Here is a 20096-nt window from a genome sequence, read left to right on the forward strand (position 1 = left end):
CAGTTTTTGGTTGTGTGGAAGCAAGACTGGAGGAAAACCTGGGTAGAAGTGATTGTCTGGAAGCAAGGGAGGAGGAAAAGCGACCCAGGTTTCCCTCCTACCTTGCTTCCACACAATCAAAAATTGGGAGCACACACAGTTCCCAAACCCAGGTTGAACACGGTTTTTGATTGTGTGGATGACCTCTACAACTGCCAGAGGCCATCATGGCTGTGGCATTATAGTCCAACACCTGGGGACCCCTGGATTGGGGCATTTTACTCATTGTGGCTGAAAACAAACTGCTAACCTTTGTAGATCTTGGATCAGGGGGCGTAGCAAGGTTGGAGTGGGCCCAGAGACAAGGTTTTAAAATGGGCCCCCCACTGATATACACACACAAACACACTTCACAATATATAGTGCACTCACACTCACATCCCCATTATGAATACATTGAATATCTAGTTCACATTGAATTGAGTTTCTTTTACTCTCTGCTCCTGCCGATCTCCAAGAGACACAACATAATTCATAGGGGGTGCAACACGGGTGGGTGGGGAGTCATGTGATGTGCCTCTGGGGGGGGGGCCTCAAGGCAGTGGGGCCCCAAGACGACTGCCTCCCCTTGCCTAATGGTAGTTACGCCCCTGTCTTGGATCTAATCCAGCAGGAAATCTTCTGATGTTATCATCCCTGTGGAAATCCAATTTCCACATTTCTCTTGTCTCTGCTGTGTGTGTCGGCTTTTCTGAGCCTTGGGATTCAGGCTTCTGTGACCAGATCCTCTCCACCTTCTGTGCTTTTCTCAGCAGTCTTTGAGACAAGCATTTATACACACCTTTATCTTTACCAGGAACAAATAGAAGGGGTCAGAGTCTCATAAAAGCTCCTGTAGACAATTCCGAGATCTGCAAGAAGTTTCCAAAGCATCTTTGACCCAGGGCTGCCAGGTCAAATGATCGAGGAGAGTGCTGGACTAGTTTTTTTCAAGTGATACTGCCGGGAACCAAGCTCATCAGGAGTTCCTGGACAATAAAAGTTAATTCCTTATTTATTCTTTCCATGTCTACCTTGCCCTTCAAAATGTGGTTTTTTAAGGACCGCTTTCAAATTGGGGAAATCCAATAAAATTTATCAAAGTGCAGGAACTGAAATTCCACAATAAACTTTTTCCTCTAACTGCTTTTATCCTTTTCTGTTATTCCTTGCAGTGCCTTCCGTTGCATTTGCCAAAGTGATTTTTTCCCCCAGAATTGGGGGAAGCTTTGAAAAGCTGCAAGAGTGCTGTGTAGCTAAGGAAGTGTACAAACTCTTGAGGTGTATAAAATATAAGGACTGTTGAGCCTCCTCAACTGCTGCTCAGCCTCCCTTGAGCTGTTGAAGGGGTTTACTGAATTGTTGCCAGCCAACTCCTGAGAAACCACAAGCCCCAGGAGACAATTAGCCAGAGAGCCAGCGTGGTGTAGTGGTTAGAGTGCTGGACTAGGACCGGGGAGACCCGAGTTCAAATCCCCATTTAGCCATGAGACTAGCTGGGTGACTCTGGGCCAGTCACTTCTCTCTCAGCCTAACCTACTTCACAGGGTTGTTGTGAAAGAGAAACCTAAGTATGTAGTATACTGTTCTGGGCTCCTTGGAGGAAGAGCGGGATATAAAATGTAAATAAATAAATAAATAAAATTAAACTTAACTGACTTCAGGACAAATTCATGAAAACAGAGGCATTCTTTGCAGCCACCCAGTGGAATTAGCTGTCAGGTCAGGATCAAGGCTCACACCTCCGCAGGACCACATCCTACACTTAACATATGGGACTCATTGCCACAAGCCTGGGGGCAGGTGGGAGGCTGCCACTACTTTAGGTGGCTTTAAAAAGAGACGAGACCCATTTACAGATGAGAGTTCTGCCCCATCAGCAGCTAAGGCACCGTGGGATATTTTGTCTGCATCGTGATCTCGTTTGGAAAGAATGGGGCAAATCAATGGAGGCGGATGGGCTGTCGACAGCCATCGTTAAGTGGAGCCTTCATGGTCAGGGGCAGTCTACATCTAAATATCGGTGTTAGGAACAAAAAGAGCCAGAGGACAGGCCGTTGCTTTTGTGACACATAACAGCCTCAGACCATGACTTCCGGGGGATGGGGGGGGGTTTAAAGTGGGGGGTGGGAGAGAAGGAGATTGATAGCTCTGACCCACAGGAAGCAACCTACCAGGAAGTTCTCCTGTGTGATGGGATGCAATCCAGTGGGAAGTACACCAGCCCCACTGATTTCATTGGGGCTGGTGCAGGAGAACTCCCCCCTGACTACATCCTACTAGGAGGAAGGAGAGACCCCACTTGGATCTGCTGCCCCAGGCACCAAAAGGGCTCGAGTTGGCTACGGAAGCTGCTCCCATGAAGCGATTAGAGGGCAAACAGCGCTTTCAAGCTCACCCCGTTGCTGATGCAGCACATTACGGCCTCCCTTAGATTAGACGGGCTCAACCCGAGCCAGCCTGGGCATGCCCTTAATCTCCCATTGCAAGCTGGACGGACAACCTTCCCCCCAAAATTAATAATTAAACAAGAGGCACCATTAAGATCTCAAAGGTGCCTCCATAAAAATGCCGATAAGCTTTGTGGGTGCTGAACTGCGCCGAACGGGAAAAGGATGAGCCACAGAAACGTAAGAGAAGGAACACAGGAGAGGGACGGAACAGCTTTCGAGTCATCACAGGTCGCTGGGAGAGACCGGGCTGCAAGCATTGGTAACTCCTGCACACACAACACAAGGACTCAGGGAGTCACAGGCCAGAAGGAGACCCGGGCACAGGTTGCAGTGGGGACAACTGGCTTTTGAAGCGGTGAGGATGGGTCTCTTCATGGCTACTAGCCAAGGTGGCAAAGCAGAACCTCCATGCAGCAGGGGCGTAGCTATAATTGAGCGAAAGGGTTCAAAGAACACGGGCCACCAGCTCCTGAGGGCCCTCCAGCTCCATCCCTCCCTGTTTTCTTCATTATCTCCCTCATTCTGGGAGGCCGCCCGAGAGAGGGATGAACATGGGCCCCCCTCTCCCCTAGCTATGCCCCTGCCATGTGGCGTACCTCCGAGTAGCAGATACTGCAGACAGAGATAGCAGTTGGCAATGGTGAACCGGAAGGATTCGAGTCCGATCCATCAGGGCGATTCTGCTCGATACACAGGCCGACATCAAGACTAACACTACGCTAGTGCAGTGAGCAAAGCTGTGTGCACGAACAAGCGTGTGCACACCCATGCACGCACGCACACACACACACAGTTGTGCAAAGTTGCAGGGATGCTCAAAAATTATGCAGTTTCTTGCACCACAAGGACAGATGAAGAGTGTGTCTGGGCATTTCACAGCAGGAGGCACACTACAGGTTGCACACCCTTTTAACATTTTTTTTTTTAACCTTGTTCACCAGCACGACACCAGTCAAGCTGTCAACATTATTATTTTTATTAAACTGGGACCTTCTGCGGGCAAAGCAGATGATCTACCAATTAGCTATGACCTCATCCCCAAATAGCTCACATTCTTGGATATTCTGGCATCACAGCCGCTAAAGAATAGTTACATGAGGTTTTAAAAAACCTCATCCCTTCTTGGTTGTGATGCCCTTATCCTAGAGAGCATCCTTTCCCTGGGATGACCACCGAGGCCCGAGGATGCATTTCTACCAGGAGTGGCCTGGATGGGGCGGGGGAGGCGTTAAATAAGACACAGGTGCAACTGGTTCCTGCTCACTTCTCCTCACCCATCTCACTTTTCCTAGTTTTGCCCACTTGTCATGTTAACCTCGGGTGCACAAGCTAGTTATCCACCCACTTTCCTAGCTGGGGGAATAACCAACCCATGTGCCTGGAGAAAACATGGCACCGGGCTAAAACTAGGGAGAGTGAGGCCACTGTGGGAGGGAGTGAAGAGGTGAGGAACAAGCCATTGTACCCGCGGTTCATTTTTTGACCACCACCCCCGTCCCACTGCCCAGCTTGTACAGGTTTGGCCGAGTCCTTCTAAGAGGGAAAGGTCAAGCAGGCTTCATTAATAAGGCAAATAAACACCATCCATTGCCTTACCTCTATAAGTATTTCATGACTAGCAAAATCCTCACTCCCCCTAATCATGTCCGTTGACACCCCTTTCCAACCCAGTTGTTTTAGAGTCACACCCCTGCTCTCTTCTGTCCGAAACATGGGAAACACTTGCTGTGCTGTTTTGGAAGCATTTCTAGTCACTATTGAGGAGTCTTTTCTTGATTTTATTGATTGTTGGCTGTCCAAGAAAAACATAAGGAAAATGTGCCTGGTGCTAAGAATCAAGGCTCACTTCTAGGGAGGCTGTCAGGAAAGTGCTGGAGACAGATTGATAGACCCCTTGCATCTGCCAACTCCAACTCCAGGGGTGGAGCCACCATTGGGCGAACAGGTTCAAAGAACCCGGGCCACCACCGATCAGGGGCCACAAGTACGGGCCCAGACACACGCCCCGTGTCTGATGTCAGACATGGCAGGTGTTATTTTGGTCTCAAATGGAAGGCAGAGAGCGCCGCTCCTAGTCTCGCTCCCAACGCAGTAGGGCCAATCGATCTCCCACCCAAATGGGGCCACGCAGCCCCATCCTGATTAACACTGCACTTTTGCAACGAACAAAGTTGAAAAAGTGCAAGAAGATTGCACAGCTGTGCGAAATCTGGGGGACTTTTGGAATTGCGCTTTTGTGCAAAGGTTCCCTGCAAAACATATGGCACAGAACAAACAACAACAACAAATATTTATATACCGTTTTTCAACAAATGTTTCCAAAGCAGTTTACAAAGAGAAATAACAAATAAATAAATAAGATGGGTCCCTGTCGCCAAAAGAATCACAATCTAAAAGAAACATAAGATAGACATCAGCAGCAACAGTCACTGGAGGTCCTGTGCTGGGGGTGGACAGGGCCAGTTACTCTCCCCCTCTTAAATAAAGAGAATAGCCACATTTAAAAAGTGCCTCTTTGCCCAACAACACACATTGCACAACCTTTTTCACACACACATTTGCACTACCACAGCCCTGGTATAACATGCACATCTCAGACTTAGTGCAACAGAAATATTCATTAGGGATGTGCAAATTGATTCGACTTGATTCTGGGTGATTTGAGTGATCCAAATTTGAATAGAATCACCCCCTTAGAAGAGCAATTCAATTCGAATCGAATTTTCAAAACATAGGAAGCTGCCATATACTGAGTCAGGTCATTGGTCCATCTTGCTCAGTATTGTCTGCACAGACTGGCAGCATCTTCTCCAAGATTGCAGGCAGGAATCTGTCTCAGCCCTATCTTGGAGATGGTGCCAGGGAGGGAACATAGAACCTAGATGCTCTTCCCAGAGTGGCTCGATTGTCTAAGGAGAATATCTTACAGTGCTCACACTTCAATTCTCCCATTCATATGCAACCAGGGTGGACCCTAATTAGCTAAGGGGACAAGATTTGCTACCACAAGACCAGCTCTCCTCCATAAAATGTTTAGTTTGCACTGCTGGAATTATGATGCTTGAATACGATGTTATCTATTTACTTTTTTTTTACATTTAAATTTATATCCCGTTCTTCCTCCAAGGAGCCCAGAGCGGTGTACTACATACTTAGGTTTCTCCTCACAACAACCCTGTGAGGTAGGTTAGGCTGAGAGAGAAGTGACTGGCCCAGAGTCACCCAGCAAGTATCATGGCTGAATGGGGATTTGAACTCGGGTCTCCCCGGTCCTAGTCCAACACTCTAACCACTACACCCCAATGTTATAATGTTATATATGTTATTATATGCCTTATAATATATGCCTTATAATGTTATATATCCTTTATTTTGTTTCACAGAGATAACAGGATTGCTCCTCTTGGTGGAAACTACCCTTTCCTCCCCCACGATCTCCCCTCCAAGTGACACTACATCACGGGTTCTCTTCCCAACCTTCGCCGCCATTAGATATTGTTGGGACTATAATTCCCAAGGGCCATTGGCCACTGTGGCAGGGGATGATGGGAGTTGTAGTCATAAGAATATAGGAAGCTGCCATATCAGTCTGCCCAATCAGTCAGACCATCGGTCCATCTAGCTCAGTATTGCCTACCCAGACTGGCAACGGCTTCTCCAAGGTTGCAGGCAGGAATCTCTCTCAGCCTTAACTTGGAGATGCTGCCAGGGAGGGAACTTGGAACCTTCTGCATGCAAGCAAGCAAATGCTCTTCCCAAAGCGGCCCCATCCCTAAGGGGAATTCTTTACAGTGCTCACATGTAGTCTCCCATTCAAATGCAAACCAGGGCAGACCCTGCTTAGCAAAGGGGACAATCCATGCTTGCTGCCACAAGACCAGTTCTCCTCCTCCTACAACATCTAGCACACTGCATTACAAAAAAAATTTTTTATTATTTATTTAAAACATGTATACCTCTCCCCTCCAGTACATTACTGCTCGGGACAGCTCACATTTATAAGACAGTTACAATACAAAATCAGACTAACCAAATTAACCAAATCAAACAGGTTTTTAAAAATCCAAGCTAAAGCCACAATCAAAATTAGCTTTTAAAAGCTTCAAGCTAAAAATGAAGAATTATTAAAACAACTAAAGAACCTACCTGATACACAAAACAGCTGGAACATTAAAAAGCCTCTTTTAAAAGACGTGTTTTTAGTTGTTTCTTAAAAACACTGAGAGAGGGAGCAGGGCGAGTAAAACAAAACTGTGTTTACAGATGAAAGGGTCAGTCCTTGGTCAGTCCGATTCAAGCACACTGGGTCTAAACTAGAGCTCCACAACTTTGGCCCGCCAGCTGTTACTAGACTACAACTCCCATCATCCACAGCCACAGTGGCCAATGATCAGGGGTGGTGGGATCAGGGATGGTTGGTCGAACAACAGTGGACGGCCAAAGTTGTGCAGTCCTGGTCTAAATAGATATGGACTGTTATTTGGAGATCATCACTGTTGCAAAGAGAGACCCACCCCACTTCCAATTAGCCCGAAATGCATTTGCTCCCCAAGAGATCAGATTTACCCCACTCACCCCATTACGCACATCTATCTAGCAAAGGATTCTTTTCCTGGGGAAGTGGATAGGCAAACGATCATAGGAACATAGGAAGTTACCATATACTGAGTCAGACCATTGGTCCATCTAGCTCAGTATTGTCTTCACAGACTGGCAGCAGCTTCTCCAAGGTTGCAGGCAGGAATCTCTCTCAGCCCTATCTTGGAGATGCTGCCAGGGAGGGAACTTGGAACCTAGATGCTCTTCCCAGAGCAGCTCCACCCCCTGAAGGGAATATCTTATAGTGCTCACACTTCTAGTCTCCCTTTCATATGCAACCAGGGCAGACCCTGCTTAGCTAAGGGGACAAGTCATGCTTGCTACCACAAGACCAGCTCTCCTCCAAGTTGAAGAACTTCTTCAACTTCTCAACAGCCAGCCAGAGCCCCAGAAGTCCAGCACGCGCACACGCACACACACACACACACAAGCATCTTGGATGCTGAAGGATACAGGGAAGAGTTCAGCACATTTTCAAAAAATTAGGTCATGTATTTTGAGTGGCTGATGATGCACGTGTCCCCACAAAAAGCATTATACCCACTTTACAAAATAAGCATTATAAGCACAAAAAAGCATTATAAGCACAAGCATTATAAGCACAAAATAAGCACTTCACACACACAAAAAAGCATTAAACCCACTTCACAAGAGGTCCCTGCAGCCTCTTGTCTTGAAGCAGAGGCTGCAGGGACCACCATTTGGGAACCTGGACTCTCCCAACGCCCAAGAAATTGATGTGGTTTTTTTGGTGTGTGTTTTTTTTAATAATTTAAAAATTATTCCCCCGCCCCCCTACTGACTTTCAACTTGTTTGGGCTACCTCTGCAACATCCCAGTGACGGGACAAATGGCCAACCTCCATCCCAAGAAGTGATTTCTTTAAGCGTGGGCACCACACAATAAATAACAGGGGAGAGAGATCTGTTCAGTCTCTGGATGGTCCAAGCCCAGCAGAGAGAGAAGGAAGATGAGAGCCCAGTCACCGGGAGAGGGGGCGGGGAGTGGAGAAAATAAAAAGTCCAATTAAAATGCTTGCCTTTTTTTGTGGCAGAGCTACTCTCAGCAAAAGGGCCAAACAGCCAGGGATTTTTAGCAAGAAGATCAGAGCTGCAGTCTCTCAAAGCCACACAGAAATCTGTGTGTTGTTTTTTTTAAAAAACCACATTGAAATTGATCAGAGCACTACAGGCTCATCAAATGCACAGCGGCCGCTATGTAAAAACAGCTGAAATTGCCACCAGGTTTGGGGAAGGGGGAAGAAAGAAAATAATCTCTCCATCGATGCTGTCTCAGCTGAGAACAGAAGTCAAACACCGGGGAAGGCGGCTCTGTTCTGCGAACCTGCCTGGCTTTCTTTTTCAGCAAGGAGGGCTTCTTACCGGAGCAGGGAGAGAGAGGAGGCATGCAAGAAGCACATCAGGGGCTTCCAAAGCAGATCTTCCCGGACCAGCTGCTGTCGGATGCAGGCTTCTTGGGAGAGGGTGCAGCAGAGGGTGCTTGCAGCAAGGTAGCCCAGCCAGCAATTCCGTCAACTGCATGCAGTATTGATAAAACACAGCCCAAGACTGCCCACTTGGCAAGAATGCCTCAGCGCTTCTTTCCGGCCTCAGCTGCCCTTTCCCTGAGCCACCACCGCTGCTCGGCGGCTGCAGCCAAGTCCAGCTCTGCCAGAAACTTCAAGGCACCTGCAAGAAGGCAGCTGGGCCACCTCCACCCCCACCCACCCCTTCGCTGGCTGACAAGACACGGGAGGCCGTTGCTCGGATGGCAGCCTCTGTGGATGGGCCAGGGAACTGACTCTTGCTTCACTGCTGCAGGGGAACCGAGGAGGAGCAATTAGGAACATAGGCAGCTGCCATATACTGAGTCAGACCCTTGGTCCATCGAGCTCAGCATTGTCAACCCAGACTGGCAGCGGCTTCTCCAAGGTTGCAGGCGGGAGTCTCTCGCAGCCCTCTCTTGGAGATGCTGCCAGGGAGGGAACTTGGAACTTTCTGCTCTTCCCAGAGCGGCTCCATCCCCTGAGGGGAATATCTTCCAGTGCTCACACTTCTAGTCTCCCATTCATATGCAGCCAGGGCAGACCCTGCTTAACTAAGGGGACGTCATGCTTGCCACCACAAGACCAGCTCTGGTCTAAATGCTCCTCCCCACACTATTTTTAAGTGGATTTCTCCCGATCCAGAGTGCGCTTTTAGGAGTTAGGAACATAGGAAGCTGCCATATACTGAGTCAGACCATTGGTCTATCTAGCTCAGTATTGTCTTCACAGACTGGCAGCGGCTTCTCCAAGGCTGCAGGCAGGAATCTCTCTCAGCCCTATCTTGGAGAAGCCAGGGAGGGAACTTGAAACCTTCTGCTCTTCCCAGAGCAGCTCCATCCCCTGAGGGGAATCTCTTGCAGTGCTCACACATCAAGTCTCCCATTCATATGCAACCAGGGCAGACCTTGCTTAGCTATGGGGACAAGTCATGCTTGCTACCACAAGACCAGCTCTCCTCGTCCAACATCTGTGCCCTCCTCTGTACCACAGAGCTTGGTTTTTCTGCAGCCCCCGACCCAAGAAGGCTGGTTCAGACGTTACTTCCATCACCACCGCCACCACCACCATTCAAAATGTGGGTTTCGAAAGAAGAGACCGTGGCCTTTGCCATTGGAGATGATCACGGGAATTCAACAGTATCAGGGCGCCCGAGGGTGGGAAGCAATCCTAATGGTTCTGCAAAATCTAAGGCAAAGATTTTTGCCCTACTTTCTGGTGTTCTTTTAAATTGAGACCCCTGGGGATTTGAATTTGGGGCCTTCTTGGATGCATACTATGTGTACTGCTAGTGAGGAGTAAGTCTTGCATAGGCATATCGGAAGCTGCTATATACCGAGTCCGACCCTTGGTCCATCTAGCTCAGGATTGTCTACACAGACTGGCAGTGGCTTTTCCAAGGTTGCAGGCAGGAGTTTCTCTCAGCCCTGTCTTGGAGATGCCACGGAACTTGGAATCTTCTGCATGCATGAATGCAGATACTCTCCCCAGAACGGCCCCATCCTCTAAGAGGAATATCTTACGCATGGAGTCTCCCATTCAAATGCAAACCAGGGTAGACCCTGCTTAGCAAAGAGGACCATTTATGCTTGCTGCCACAAGACTGGCTCTCCTCCCATCAGCCCTCTCCCTGCTCTCCTCTCAGCCCTGTCTGGAGATGCCCAGGAGGGAACTTTGGACGTTCTGCTCCAAATGTTTCCGGCTGAAATATGAAGTGCTGGTTATTACCTATAAAGCCCTTAACGGCTTGGGTCCAGGCAATTTAAGAGAACGCCACCTTTGTCATCAACCCTGCCGCCTGTTACGATCTTCTGGAGAGGTCCGGCTATGGTTGCCACCAGCTCGTTTGGTGGCGACCCAGGACCGGGTTTTCTCTGTCGCTTCTCCAGGGCTTCAGAATACGCTCCCTAAGGAAACAAGAGCATCTCCTTCTCTGTTTGTTTTCAGGAAGAACCTCAAGACTCTCCTTGTTTTCGCAGGCTTTTAATGAGAATTAATTTAAATAATTTAAATGATTTTATTTTAATAACTATGTTATGCTATTGTTTTTATCACGTTATGTATTTTAATCTGTGACTTTTAAATATTTTAAATTTTGCACACCGCCCAGAGATGTACATATCAGATGGTATAAAATATGATAAATAAATTTTAAAAAATTATATATATATATATATATATATATATATATATATATATATATATACACACACACACACACACACACACATATAATTTTTTAATTTATTTATCATATATATATATATATATATTCTGCATGCAAGCCTGAAGATGCTCTTCCCCGAGCGGCCCCATCCCCTAATGGGAATCTCTTACAGGGCTCACACGTCGTCTCCCATTCAAATACAAATCAGGGTGAACCCTGCTTAGCAAAGGGGGCAATTCATGCCTGCTGCCACCAGACCCACTCTCCTCCTTCAAGGCCACTTCAAGGGAAGCCCTCCTGGTCCAGGGAGTGGCCAACACTCTCCAGCTGTAGCTGGACTACAGTTCCCATCAGCCCCAGCCGTTGTTGGACTACAACTCCCATCAGCCCCCTGCCGCTTCCCAGGGGGGTGATGGCGGTTGTAGTCCAGTCGCTGGAGAGCATTCGGTCGGTGCGCCGGCCGCGCTCACTGGCTGCTTTCCAGAACCTCCAGGATCCTACAGAACGCAGAAGCCTCTTTGCTCTCACAATGCGCCTTCTGCCCCAGAACTCCCAAATCGCCTCTTGAAAAAGAGAAATCGCCATAATAATACAAACAGCTGTCAGGCATCCCAAACTGTGCCGCTATAACCAGCCGCAGCTGATCGCCAGGGGGATTGTGGGAACTGTAGTTTTTCCCCCGCGAGAGCCCTCCCCGCCCTCCCTCCGGGGAGAACTGCATTTCCCAGCAACCTCTGCTGCCCCTTAGAGGGGGTGGCGGTCGATTGCACAACGTACTTCGGTCTGTAATGAGAGGTGAGTGGGATCCTGGAGGGGAGGGGTGGCCTTTCTGGCAAACGGAATAGTATATGTGTCTTTTGCAAAGGACTTCACACGCTCACCTTGACGCAGTTGTGCAGTTTGCGTGTCCCCCCCCCCTTACCAACCGAGCCTAGTATCGAGTAGTTGCTGACACTGGCACACTCGCTCGCGTTGCATGTGCAACCTCGGAATCAGGTGCATTCTCACGATCAGCTCGCAGGGATGCGGCCACGGCCACGCAGCAGCCTTGAGAAATCGCTCACGCGGACGCCTACTAGCTGGGGAGTCCGCCCAGCTGATTACAGCGGGGCTTACTCCTAAGTAAAGGTGGGTTGCCAGATTTTGGTTTTTCAAATCCGGGTGCCTAATTTGCCTGTTATGTAAATAGGCTTGAAACTAATTTTTGAACCGGATAGGGACTGCACGTTTTGCTGCATAACTCCGCTTCTACAAGGGCTGGAGCTTAGCTTTTTTTGCTTAAAAAAAGAAAAGAAAGAAAGCTGAAATCCGGGCAGATCTGGGTGGACTAAGCAATCTGGGTGAGATCCTTAAGATCCGGGTGAAACCCGAAATTCTGGCAACTCTAACGTGCATCGGATTGCACAGTACATGCAAAGAAGAAATTTGGGGGTGGGGTTTAAGTGGAGGTTTAGAGACTTGCTTCAAAACCTGGGTCCCCAGATGTGCCGGGGGATGATGGGAGTTGTAATCCAACAACATCTGTGGTTGGGAACCCCCTTTGGGTTACTAAGGATATTGGTTAGCAGGGACATTTCAGCCCAAAATTGTCTGTCCCTTACGAGATTTTATTTGTTTGTTTGTTTTCAGTCAATCAATCTTTATTATGTCCATCCCCTAAGGGGAATATCTTACAGTGCTCACACATGGAGTCTCCCATTCATACACAACCAGGGCATAGGAACATAGGAAGCTGCCATTTACTGAGTCGGACCATTGGTCTAGCTAGCTCAGTATTGTCTTCACAGACTGGCAGCGGCTTCTCCAAGGTTGCAGGCAAGAATATCCCTCAGCCCTCTCTTGGAAATGCTGCCAGGGAGGGACTTTGGAACCTTCTGCTCTTCCCAGAGTGGCTCCATCCCCTGTTGAGTGGAATCTCTTCCAGTGCTCACACTTCTAGTCTCCCATTCATATGGAACCAGGGCAGACCCTGCGTAGATAAGCGGGCAAGTCATGCTTGCGACCACAAGCCCAGCTCGCCTCTCTAAATAAATAACATAGGAAGCTGCCATATACTGAGTCAGACCCTTGGTCCATCCTGCTCAGGATTGTCAACACAGACTGGCAGCAGCTTCTCCCAGGGTTTCGGGCTAAGAGGACAGGTCATGCTATTGCTACCACCAGACTAACTCTCCTTCCAATGCCTTAAGCAGGCAAGAGAGCCTGTCCTTGTAGCTAACTGAGCTGCAGCGGGGCTGTCTGATTTGAAGCGCCAGCTTTTACTCACCCTCTCCTCACCTAGATGAGCATTAACTCTGCCCGGAAGACCTGGCAAGGATGCAGAGTTTGGGGGCTACACCGGCACAGCTCCCGCTCCACAGCCACCGCCGTCCAGATGCTGGCCTTCGTCCCAGCCAGCCCTCCTCCGGACCCTGGGGAGGTTGAAAAGCTGCAAGGCTTCGTTTCGTGCTCCAACCGAGTCTTTGTGCTGACTGGAGCCGGGATTTCCACCGAATCGGGGATCCCGGACTACCGCTCGGAAGGCGTGGGCCTTTACGCGCGGACGGACAGGCGGCCCGTCCAGCACGCCGAATTCCTCCGTAGCGCCAAGGCCCGCCAGAAGTACTGGGCCCGGAACTTTGTAGGCTGGCCCCAGTTCTCCTCCCATCGCCCCAACACAGCACACCTCGCTCTGAAGAACTGGGAGGCGCTGGGGAAACTCCACTGGCTGGTGACCCAGAATGTGGACGCCCTGCACACCAAGGCGGGAAACCGGCGGCTGACGGAGTTACATGGCTGCATACACAGGTGGGGAGAGAACGGGGAAGGGGACAAGAAGTCTGACGAAAAGGGGGGGGTGGCTTTGCAGTTGGGGGGGAACAACCCACCACCCCACAGTCCTGCATTTCAGACTATAGAAACAGAGGAAGCTGCCATATATAAATAAATATACTGAGTCAAGCTCTTGGTCTAGCTAGTATCTAGCTCAGGATTGTCTACCCAGACTGGCAGCGGCTTCTCCAAGGCTGCAGGCAGGAGCCTTTCTCAGCCCTATCTTGGAGATGCTGCCAGGGAGGAAACTTGGAGCCTAGATGCTCTTCCCAGAGTGGCTCCATCATCCCCTAAGGGGAATCTCTTCCAGTGCTCACACTTCTAGTCTCCCATTCAAATGCAAACCAGGGTGGACCCTGCTTAGCTAAGGGGACAAGTCATGCTGGCTACCACAAGACCAGCTCTCCTCCTGCTGAGACTGTTTTTTCTCAGTACAGTTTCTGGCCAGTTTACTGCTTCTCCGCACTTCAACACCAAGGCCTGGTTCACACGATTGTCCAAATCTAGATTTATAATGTGAGTTACTGACGTGTGCATGGTTGTGTAGAACCCACGGCAAGATGATATATAGCCCAAGATGAATGTGAGATTCCTGGCTTGATGTGGGTTCCGACAATCGCACTGATGTCGGTAACCCACACTGAACCTAGATTCAAACGATCATGTGAACTAGGCCTATAAATAATAGTAATCAGTCTGGTTCACACGGCTGGTGTAGCCACCTAATGGCGCAGCGGGGAAATGACTTGAATAGCAAGCCAGAGGTTGCCAGTTCGAATCCCCACTGGTACTGTATCAGGCAGCCGCTAGAGGGACCACTGGTCCTGATCCCGACGCTCTTCAGCTGGGTAGCCCAGAATTTCTAGAAGGCACGCACCCATCTACGTAACTTATCCCAGTCGGGTGGAAGCTCGGACTGCCTGCAGCCCAATTGACCATAGAGTTGGGTGGCAGGAACAACCGGAAATGGGGAAATCCTCCAATGCATCATGCTGCTCCTCATTGTGTGATGCTAGAGGAGGAAGTCCTCTGGATCCCGGCTCTGCTGCTCACCCCCACGCCACTCGCCGGGCGTGCAAGCAGCAGAGCGTGGGGACGCCTCATGCTTGTGTGCAAGGAGGCAGGTAGGAACCTGCCTCCAAGTGCCTGGATTCGTTGGTCATGTAAACAGCCTTCATGTGTGTTGGGTCATGTGTTGACCTAGGTTGGGTCCCCAGATGGTTCTGGACTACAACTCCCATCTTCAGCCCTTGTGGCTGGAGAGGGAATGTGATGACGGGTGTTGTCGTCCAACCATAACTGGGGACCTAAGGTTGGGAACCGCTGGGCGAAACGAAAAACATTGGATCGGGGAACCGATACTTCTTGTGGGAGAGGATCATGTCGAATCGGTCTTCTTACCCAGATGCTTTGGGGATACCCCAGAGACGAGGGGATATGAGTGAAGAGGCGAGGTTTCTCGAGACGTTCTCGTTGTGCAGGGTGCTGTGCCTCAGCTGTGGAGACCAGACGCCCCGGGCTGACCTCCAGGAGCGCTTTGAGGCCCTCAATCCCGCGTGGAGAGCCACGGCTCACGGAGTGGCCCCCGATGGGGATGTCTTCTTGACGGAAGAGCAGGTGCGCAGCTTCCGCGTCCCCCCTTGCCGCAAGTGCAGCGGGCCCCTCAAGCCGGACGTGACGTTCTTTGGAGACACCGTGAGCAAAGAGAAAGTGGACTTTGTGTACCAGCGCCTGGCTGAATCGGACGCTGTCCTTGTGGCCGGCTCTTCGTTGCAGGTATCCGGAAGTGAGCCCACGGGCTGTTGGTGCTGGGTGCAGTTTGCGGGCGGGGCCTGTTCAAACACTGGCTCGTAGCCTCATGGGGGCAAACTGGCTTATATGGAGACAGACCATTAGTCCATTTCGTTCACTGTTCTCTTCTCTGAATGGCAGTGGCTGTACAACGGGGCTGTTCAACTTCGGCCCGCCTGCAGATCTTGGCCTACGACTCCCATGCTCCCTGGCTATTGGCCACTGTGGCTGGGGATCATGGGAGTTGGAGTCCAAAAACAGCCAGGGGAGGGGCAAAGTTGAGCAGTCCTGCTCTACAAAGTTTCAGGCAGGCGTGTTTCTCAGCCCTACCTGGAGATTTATTTTTACATTTATATCCTGATCTTCCTCCAAGGAGCCCAGAGTCCATGGTTATGTTTGTTTGTTTATTTATTTATTTTATTTTTACATTTATATCCCGCTCTTCCTCGAGGTCAGGCTGAGAGATACGTGACTGCGTTTCATGGCTGAGCGGGGATTTGAACTCAGGTCTCCCCAGTCTTGGTCCAACACTCTAACCACTACACCACACTGGCTGCCAGGGATTGAACCAGGGGCCTGCATGCTAAGCAGATGCTCTATCCACTGAGCTATGGCCCCATTCCTTAAGGAGAATATCTTACAGCAGACGGTGCTCACCTGTAGGCACCCATCCAAATGCAAACCTAGGGTCATAGGCGACTGCCATATACCGAGTCCGACCCTTGGTCCGTCTAGCTCAGTATTGTCTCCACAGACTGGCAGCGGCTTCTCCAAGGTTGCAGGCAGGAATCTCAGCCCTATCTTGGAGATGCCAGGGAGGGAATCTGGGACCTTCTGCATGCAAGCATCTTCCCCTAAAGGGAATTTCTTCCCGTGCTCACATGTAGTCTACCATTCAAATGCAGACCAGGACAGACCCTGCTTAGCAAAGGGGACAATTAATGCTTACTGCCACAAGACCAGTTCTCCTGAATGGGGATTTGAACTCGGGTCTTCCCAGTCCTAGTCCAGCCCTCTAACCACTACGCCGTGCTGGCCTCGTCTCCTTGCAAAGAGGGGCTGCTGGCGACCTTCTCTCTAAGCAGGGCGGACCCTACTTAGCGAAGGGAAAAACTCATGCTTGCTGCCAGAAGACCAGCTCTCCTCCCCTGCTTAGCTGAACTCTGCTTGGCAAAGGTGAACTCTGCAAAGGAGACAATTCAGGCTCACTCCGGACCGACCAGCTCTGCTCCTAGCCCAGGTGCTTTTGTCGTCAGATGCATTTCACATCCACCTCTCTGTTGTCCTTAGGACAACCTGGGAAGTGGCAAGGACTCTTACAGATGGGGTGCCGAAACCCAAACACCCCCCCAGTTGAAATCCAAGTTGAGTTCTGAACTCACCGCTGGCTGGCTCCGTTTCTCTTCTTGCGGTGACGCCTTCACGACCCGCTTGACAGGCTGGGGGGGGTTGTGTCCCGACAGGTGTACTCCGCTTACAAGTTTGCTCTCGCAGCCCGCGACAGGAAGCTGCCGGTCGCCATCGTGAACATCGGGCCCACAAGGTCAGATGCCCTGGCCTCTTTGAAACTCAGTGCTCGTTGTGGGGAGATACTGCCCTTGATTGACCCACAGTGACCAAAGCCTGCAGCCAGGGGGGGAAACTTCAGTGGTAAGTACTCCCAGCAGACACCTCCAGAACTAGAGGAACGCGATACCAGTTGTTGGTGCAAAGCTAGTAGTTTATTTGTTTCTTTATTATTTCTTTATTCAGTTTCTATCCTGCCCTTCCAAAAATGGCTCAGGGCGGTTTGCGGAGAGGAATCAAATCAAAATCAAAATCTTTATTGTTACGGTCATTCGACCAGCAAAAACGGAGAGAAATGATAAAGAATTAAGATGGCTCCCTGTCCCCAAAGGGCTCACAATCTAAAAAGAAACACGAGATAGACACCAGCAACAGTCACTGGAGGTACTGCGCTGGGGGTAGATAGGGCCAAATCTGGGCTGGGGGTAGATAGGGCCAAATCTGGGCTGGGGGTAGATAGGGCCAAAACACCGCTGGGGTGTTTCCCAGAATACGGGAAACTCCTATATCAGGCAGCAGTGATTTAGGAAGATGCTGAAAGGCATCACCACATACTGGGCGAGAGGAGGCAATGGGTATAGTTAGAAAGGAAAGGTTGTGCCCTCGGGTCGGTGTCGACTCGTGGCGCCCAGAGAGTCCTGTGGTTTTCTTTGGTAGAATACAGGAGGGGATTACCATTGCCATCTCCCGTGCAGTATGAAAGAAAGAAAGAAAAAGTCCTCACCTGGCACTGAAATGACAAAGTTCCCACCAGGCAAGCTTCTCTGGGAAGTATGTCCCATTCCAGGGGTGCCATGACCAAGGAGGCCCTGTCTCCAGTCCTTGCCCAGCCTAGAACGGGATGAGGAGACCTTCTGAGGAAGGATTTGGGCAGAATCTTGTGACAGAAAAAGGGCCTGCAGGTAGCTCTTGCTTGACTTCGGACGTTGTCACAGGCAGTATCCATACCCTTCCAGGTGTGTTTTCAGGGCTAGAAATGCTCTTTTTAAGAGAGAAAGGAAACCATGCTCGGAAAGCTGGCTTCTGTGAAAAATCCTATTTATAAGAGGGACTTTTAAACTGCAATTGATCCTGTCTTAGCAACTAAACCCCTGCTTCTTCAGCTGTTTACAGGTCCCTGCTGATACAGATGGTGCCCAAAACGTTGTTTCAGCGGCCAGAGACAAATCAGAGGAGGACACTTCGAGAACGAGTTCTCCGAGGGCCCCAGTCTACTTACCTCATCCTTACACCGCTTCGGGACTTCTTCCCTTCCTCTACAAACCTCGAGGGTTCCAACACCGCCTGGTTCGGCTTCTTCTTGTGATGTGCTGGCGGTGCAGATAGAGGAACTGGGAAGGTCTGGATCCTCCCTCCCATTCACCGCCATCAACCGTTCCATTTTCACTCGAATGCCAGGGCGGAAGATCCTCAGAAAGCTGCCTGTCTCCTCCAAATAGCCTCTTCCCTTCCAGCTTCGGCTGTGCAGGAGGGAGAAAAACTGGACGCCATGGGAAGTCCAACGGGAGTTTTGAGGTGCAGGGTGAAGAGGGAAACGTGGGTGCCACTGCAAAGGTGGCATTACACAGCAGGGGGTTATAATCCTGCAGGCAATGAGGCTGCTTGTGTCTCGTTTATTTAATATTTGCATTTATGCTCTATTCTATTTATATATTGAACAATAGAGTAATTTATACCCTTGCTGTATTGCATTGATTGATTGATTAATTGAGTGCCATCCAGTTGGTGTCAACTCTTAGCATCCACATCGATAGATTCTCTCATAGGAACATAGGAAACTGCCATATACTGAGTCAGACCATTGGTCCATCTGGCTCAGTATTGTCTACACAGACTGGCAGCGGCTTCTCCCAGGTTGCAAGCAGGAGTCTCTCTCAGCCCTATCTTGGAGAAGTCAGTGAGGGAACTTGGGACCTAGATGCTCTTCCCAGAGAGGCTCCATCCCCTGAGGGGAAGATCTGGCAGTGCTCACACATCAAGTCTCCCATTCAGATGCAACCAGGGCAGACCCTGCTTAGCTATGGGGACAAGTCATGCTTGCTGCCACAAGACCAGCTCTCTCTCCAGGATGATCTGTCTTCAACTTGGCCTTGAAGGTCTCTCAGTGGTGCATTCATTGCTGGCATAATCGAGTCCATCCACCTTGCTGCTGGTCATCCTCTTCTCTTTCCTTCAACATTTCCCAGCATTATGGACTCCTCAAGGGAGCTGGGTCTTTGCATAACGCCCCGCCACGATGAGGGAGCATAGCAGGACTTGGGGGGTAAGGGGGAGGTTGTATTTATACAATAGAGTAATTTATGCTCTAATTTAGTAATTTATTGTATTGTATTTATACTCTTTCTACTCAGGACCCCGCCAAGCAGCATACAACCAGATTTTTTAAAAGAATGAAAAACTAGCAGTCAAACAAAACATTAACAGTAGGCGAGTTCAAAATGTCAGCAGCATAAAGACAGATGGGGGGGGGGGGAACCCCACACGGCAGAACAGTAGCAATAAAATGAGAGCCTTGAAACAAATCTCCAAACAAGCAGGAAAGACTTCCCACAGGGGGCGTTGGGATGTCACCGTTTTTGTCAGCCGATGGAAAGCCCAAAGTGAAGGGACCAGACGGGCCTTCACAGGTGCAGAGAGCACCCGTGAGGAGCATCAATGGTCCCCCAGGCCTGCCCTGGTTTTGCATTTGGATGGAATTCAAATGCATTTGGATAGATTCTCTTTATTTAGCATGTGGAGAGCACCTGGCCCTCTCCATCCCCAACACAGCACCCCTCCAGTGGCCGTTGCTGGTGTCTACCTTATGTTTGTTTGTTTTAGGTTGGGAGCCCTTTGGGGATAGGGAGCCATCTTTATTTTTATTTCTCTGTGTAAACCACTTTGGGAACTTTGGTTGAAAAGCAGATTATAAATATTCGCCGTATTTGTATTTGGATGGATGCATAGGAACTTAGGAAGCTGCCATATACTGAGTCAGACCCTTGGTCCATCTAGCTCAGTATTGTCTTCACAGACTGGCAGTGGCTTCTCCAAGGTTGCAGGCAGGAATCTCTCTCAGCCCTGTCTTGGAGATGCTGCCAGGGAGGGAACTTGGAACCTTCCCAGAGCAGCTTCATCCCCTGAGGGGAAGATCTTGCAGTGCTCACAC

At 49.8% G+C, this 20096-nt stretch overlaps 2 protein-coding genes across 8 annotated transcripts in view; one reads left to right on the forward strand and one right to left on the reverse strand.

Annotated features, from left to right (window-relative positions):
- Positions 1–11796, reverse strand: part of AIFM3 (apoptosis inducing factor mitochondria associated 3) — a 70396-nt gene extending 58600 nt beyond the window's left edge. Inside the window, exon 1 of one of the 5 annotated variants that reach the window (XM_053279956.1) lies at positions 8453–8853. The gene's annotated coding sequence lies outside the window, so the exon portion shown is untranslated. Of the gene's footprint in view, positions 1–7893; positions 7909–8452; positions 8856–11661 lie in introns of those variants that run through there. The other 4 variants (XM_053279957.1, XM_053279954.1, XM_053279953.1 and 1 more) reach the window with 4 other exon arrangements.
- SIRT4 (sirtuin 4) lies at positions 11249–18628 on the forward strand. 3 transcript variants are annotated; one of them, XR_008312498.1, is made up of 6 exons: positions 11249–11575; positions 13062–13567; positions 15073–15367; positions 16846–17032; positions 17135–17332; positions 18052–18628. XR_008312498.1 is itself a non-coding variant. In XM_053279958.1 (5 exons), exons 2-4 carry the CDS (start codon positions 13062–13064, stop codon positions 16996–16998), a joined length of 954 nt encoding a protein of 317 aa, XP_053135933.1. In that variant the 5' UTR covers positions 11254–11575; the 3' UTR covers positions 16999–17032; positions 18052–18628. The 3 variants fall into 3 exon arrangements, 2 of the variants coding, with proteins under 2 accessions (XP_053135933.1, XP_053135934.1); XM_053279958.1 differs by lacking the exon at positions 17135–17332 and having other exon boundaries at positions 11254–11575; XM_053279959.1 differs by lacking the exons at positions 11249–11575; positions 17135–17332 and adding an exon at positions 11588–11908.
- The last annotated feature ends 1468 nt before the right edge of the window (positions 18629–20096 follow it).

Source organism: Hemicordylus capensis, chromosome 15 (assembly GCF_027244095.1).
Source record: "Hemicordylus capensis ecotype Gifberg chromosome 15, rHemCap1.1.pri, whole genome shotgun sequence".
Taxonomy (NCBI): Eukaryota; Metazoa; Chordata; class Lepidosauria; order Squamata; family Cordylidae; genus Hemicordylus; species Hemicordylus capensis.

Excerpts from the sequence above, each read along its gene's own strand:
- SIRT4 (XM_053279958.1), top strand. The coding sequence starts at position 13,062 with ATGAGCATTAACTCTGCCCGGAAGACCTGGCAAGGATGCAGAGTTTGG. Across the intron at positions 13,568-15,072 it reads TTACATGGCTGCATACACAG|GGTGCTGTGCCTCAGCTGTG; the intron begins GTGGGGAGAGAA and ends CTCGTTGTGCAG. Across the intron at positions 15,368-16,845 it reads TGGCCGGCTCTTCGTTGCAG|GTGTACTCCGCTTACAAGTT; the intron begins GTATCCGGAAGT and ends GTGTCCCGACAG.